Raw genomic sequence first — 3,255 nt, 5'->3', positions numbered from 1 at the left:
GTGTGCTCGTAGTTGTTACGTTATTATTATTATTATTATTATTATTATTATTATTATTATTATTTTTTATTATTTGTTTGTTTCTAAGAGATAATAATATTATAAAGCATCGATAAATTATTTCTATACAAACAATCGTTAAACGTTATAACGCGTTTCTTCAATTAATATTTGTTGCTTATGTATATCACAAAAATTCGTGAATTATAATAAGGACAAAATTAGAATATAGAGAATTTTGTTTTGGATAAAAACATTTACCCCAGTTTTGATCGTTTTCCCCCACCACGACCGTGTTGTTGTTCCATTCTATTCACACGTTTCTTCCCCTCACTTTATTATTTCGTCTTCCCTATTTATTCTTATTTATTTATCAATCAATCAATCAATCAATCAATCAATCAATCACTTGTACATATCGCGCAAAGATACGGAAAAATGATTAATTGTATCAGATCCGTATATTACGTTAACAAATTATTCAATAGTCCTCGGTACTCTAAACACGTGTTACTCTCTCTTTTCCACATACTAACATTTTATTTTATAATCATTTCTATTATATTTTTTTTTTTCTTTATCCTTTAACGAATCACACACACAGAAAGAGCGAGAGAGAGAGAGAGAGAGAGAGAGAGAGAGAAAGAGAGTGAGAACACGCACACCTTTTTTCTTCCCCCAATTTTGTCCTCGTCACGAATTATGTTATTATTATTATTATTATTATTATTAACCCTTTGGGTACGGATTTGTTTAAGAAAATATTTGCACGTGGAACGGATATAATTTTTGGTTGCTTCGAGAGTAGTATGTAAAAGCAATACATTTTATGTAAGAATTTATTTTTATTTCTAAAATATTGGTGACATATGTATAGTATTAAGATGTCTTCAAATAATCGCTGCCAAACGACATGGTGAATGAAAAAAACAAGTGAATGACGACTCTCCTCAGACTTCAAATCTACCCAAGAGTTTAATTTTTGGTTTGACGTTTTAAACACGTCATTCGTTCCTAGGAGAAAAAAAGTGAATGACGTGTCTCAGACGTCAAATGTATCCAAAGGGTTAATTGATTTATTTTCTATTTTTGTTTTTGTTTTGTTTTTGCACGCACACACACGGATTATTATATTATCAGGGGTGGTTTTTTTTATTCTCGTATCTCATCATCCTTTGATATTTTGATCATCTGTTCTCTCTCTCTCTTCTCTTTTCTCTTCTCTCTCTCTCTCTCTCTCTTTCTCTCACAGAGTTTTGTTCGAGTACCCGCTCGGAACTCACCTCGACAGAGCAAGGCCCCGCGCTATTCGCGTTCCGCTTTGTTTGTCAGCGTCGGGACGCCCTGCGTCGCGTCGATCGTTCAGCTGTCGACGCTGAAAAGCTCTTTGTGAAGGGCCGGAAACTCGAGGTGCGGTTGCGACCGTTTGAACTTTGCCAGGGCGTCCATGTGTAAGAGCGAGATCTCACGCAGTTGGGGAATCTTAGCGAGGATCGCATCGCACACGGTTACGTCCCCTTTTATCGGTGACACGTGATTCCGGTCCAACTCCGACCTCAGTGCACGTATCACCGCTTGATAAAGCCTCGTTATTTCCGCCAATCCCTTCAGTCCCGGTCGATCTGTATAATTCAGAAACAAAACAACATTTTTTAATATTCATTCATTCTTGGTGTTTTTGTTTTTTTTTTTTAATTTCATACAAATTTTCTTACCACCTATATATATTGATTTAACCCTTTGAGTGCATATATGCGTTTGGTAAAATTTGATACGCGTGTTTATCAATGTCAATGTAATATTTTTGTTCTATCTTGTCAAATGAAAATAATATTGTGAGAAAGAAAAATTGTAATTATTAAATATGAAGCATTTGTGGTCTCACATTAATAATAAATTATTTCATTCGTAGAAAACAATCTTCAGTTAAATGTATTCAGCATTCAAAGGGTTAACAACAAATGTGGATCGTTTATTTCCTTTTTTTTTTTTTTTTTTTTTTTAACACCTTAGACCCTTATCGATATGAAAAATTAATTAATATAAATAAATATTATATTGTTATATTCATTTACAAACCAGGACTTAGTAATACCGCCGCGCTGTAAAGCGCCAACTCCGTTTCGGTTAGCTTCAATTCGGCAACGCTTCTAGCAAGTTCGAACACGCAGGAAACCAACTTCATTTCCGCCGTGTCCGTCGTGTAGAATGCATCTTGAGGTAACATCGTGTCACCGTACAGGACGCAATTTTGCGCGAGGTCGAGGTACCTGCTCATTCGTAGCACAGCCAACTCGAAGGAACCTAAAAAAAAAGAGGGATGATTTTTCATTTTGTTTTATTTCGTTTCTTACTTTGATTATTATATCTAATCAATTGAATATTTAACATGTTTGACACTGTTACGATGTGGTCATTGATGAACAAAACGTTAGAACTATTCGAACAATTGTAAAAGTTTCATGAAAATTTACGATTCAATGTTATCGTTAATTAGAATATATACTACTTAGGAATAAAAAAGTGTCCTGATTGGACATCGAAATATGAAAGATTCATTTCTAAGATATCTAGTCACCAATTTATTATTAACACTATGCTGTCTGCAAGTCGAATTTAGATTTTTTCGTGTTGCGCCGATAGAACTGACTTATATCATTTGCATGGCACCAACGTGGAGCCATCGGACGTCATAGTGTTAATTTTGCCATTATATGCATTTGAATAATAAAAATACTTGCAAGTGGGGGGGGGGGGTTCTGAACGAGATAAGTGATATCAAGTCTGACCAGTCATAGTGTTAAAATTATTAATGATGAATAAGTAATGAAAAGAAAAAAAATAATACTAACCGGCCTTGAGTAAAACAATCTGGTCGTCCTGGGAGAGCTTCATAAATCCAGGGACCATCTTAGCGAACTCGATGATCTGCTGGATAACAGTGGTTAACTTTTGCGCGCATTCAAGCCAAAGTTGCTCGTGCGCCATGTTTTTGTAATAGAGCAATCTGGATATGTCGTGAGGCTTCCGGAATGACTCCTGTATTTGTTCCGTCGACACCAGGCACGTTCTCGCGTGTGCGTCCGCTATCGTCTTCGAGAGCAGCTCGCTTATCTGTGCCGGATCTGCGAAATTCGGTCCATGCCATTTGATGTAATTAACGTTCCCCTTCATATATTACCATTTCTTTGTTTTGTTTTCTATTTCTTTTTTTAAATAATTATAATTGCATATATATTTAAGATATTTGTTTTT

At 35.2% G+C, this 3,255-nt stretch overlaps 1 protein-coding gene across 3 annotated transcripts in view; it reads right to left on the bottom strand.

Moving 5' to 3' along the window:
• The window catches only part of LOC106791030 (probable nuclear hormone receptor HR3), a 103,101-nt gene that overhangs the window by 1,355 nt on the left and 98,491 nt on the right, over nucleotides 1-3,255 (bottom strand). For 2 of the 3 annotated variants that reach the window (XR_001382150.1, XR_001382151.1), the window contains exons 5-7: nucleotides 2,853-3,125; nucleotides 2,080-2,304; nucleotides 1,284-1,622 (exon numbers count right to left, since the gene is read on the bottom strand). Coding sequence is in view for 1 of the 3 variants with exons in the window: in XM_014756372.1 (XP_014611858.1) it covers nucleotides 1,363-1,622; nucleotides 2,080-2,304; nucleotides 2,853-3,125 (758 nt within the window). In the remaining 2 variants the exon portion in view is untranslated. Of the gene's footprint in view, nucleotides 1-611; nucleotides 1,623-2,079; nucleotides 2,305-2,852; nucleotides 3,126-3,255 lie in introns of those variants that run through there. The other variant, XM_014756372.1, reaches the window with a different exon arrangement.

This window comes from Polistes canadensis, unplaced genomic scaffold, assembly GCF_001313835.1.
Source record: "Polistes canadensis isolate GaletaPanama2010 unplaced genomic scaffold, ASM131383v1 scaffold_279, whole genome shotgun sequence".
NCBI lineage: Eukaryota > Metazoa > Arthropoda > Insecta > Hymenoptera > Vespidae > Polistes > Polistes canadensis.
This window is presented reverse-complemented; position numbering and strand designations above follow the sequence as displayed.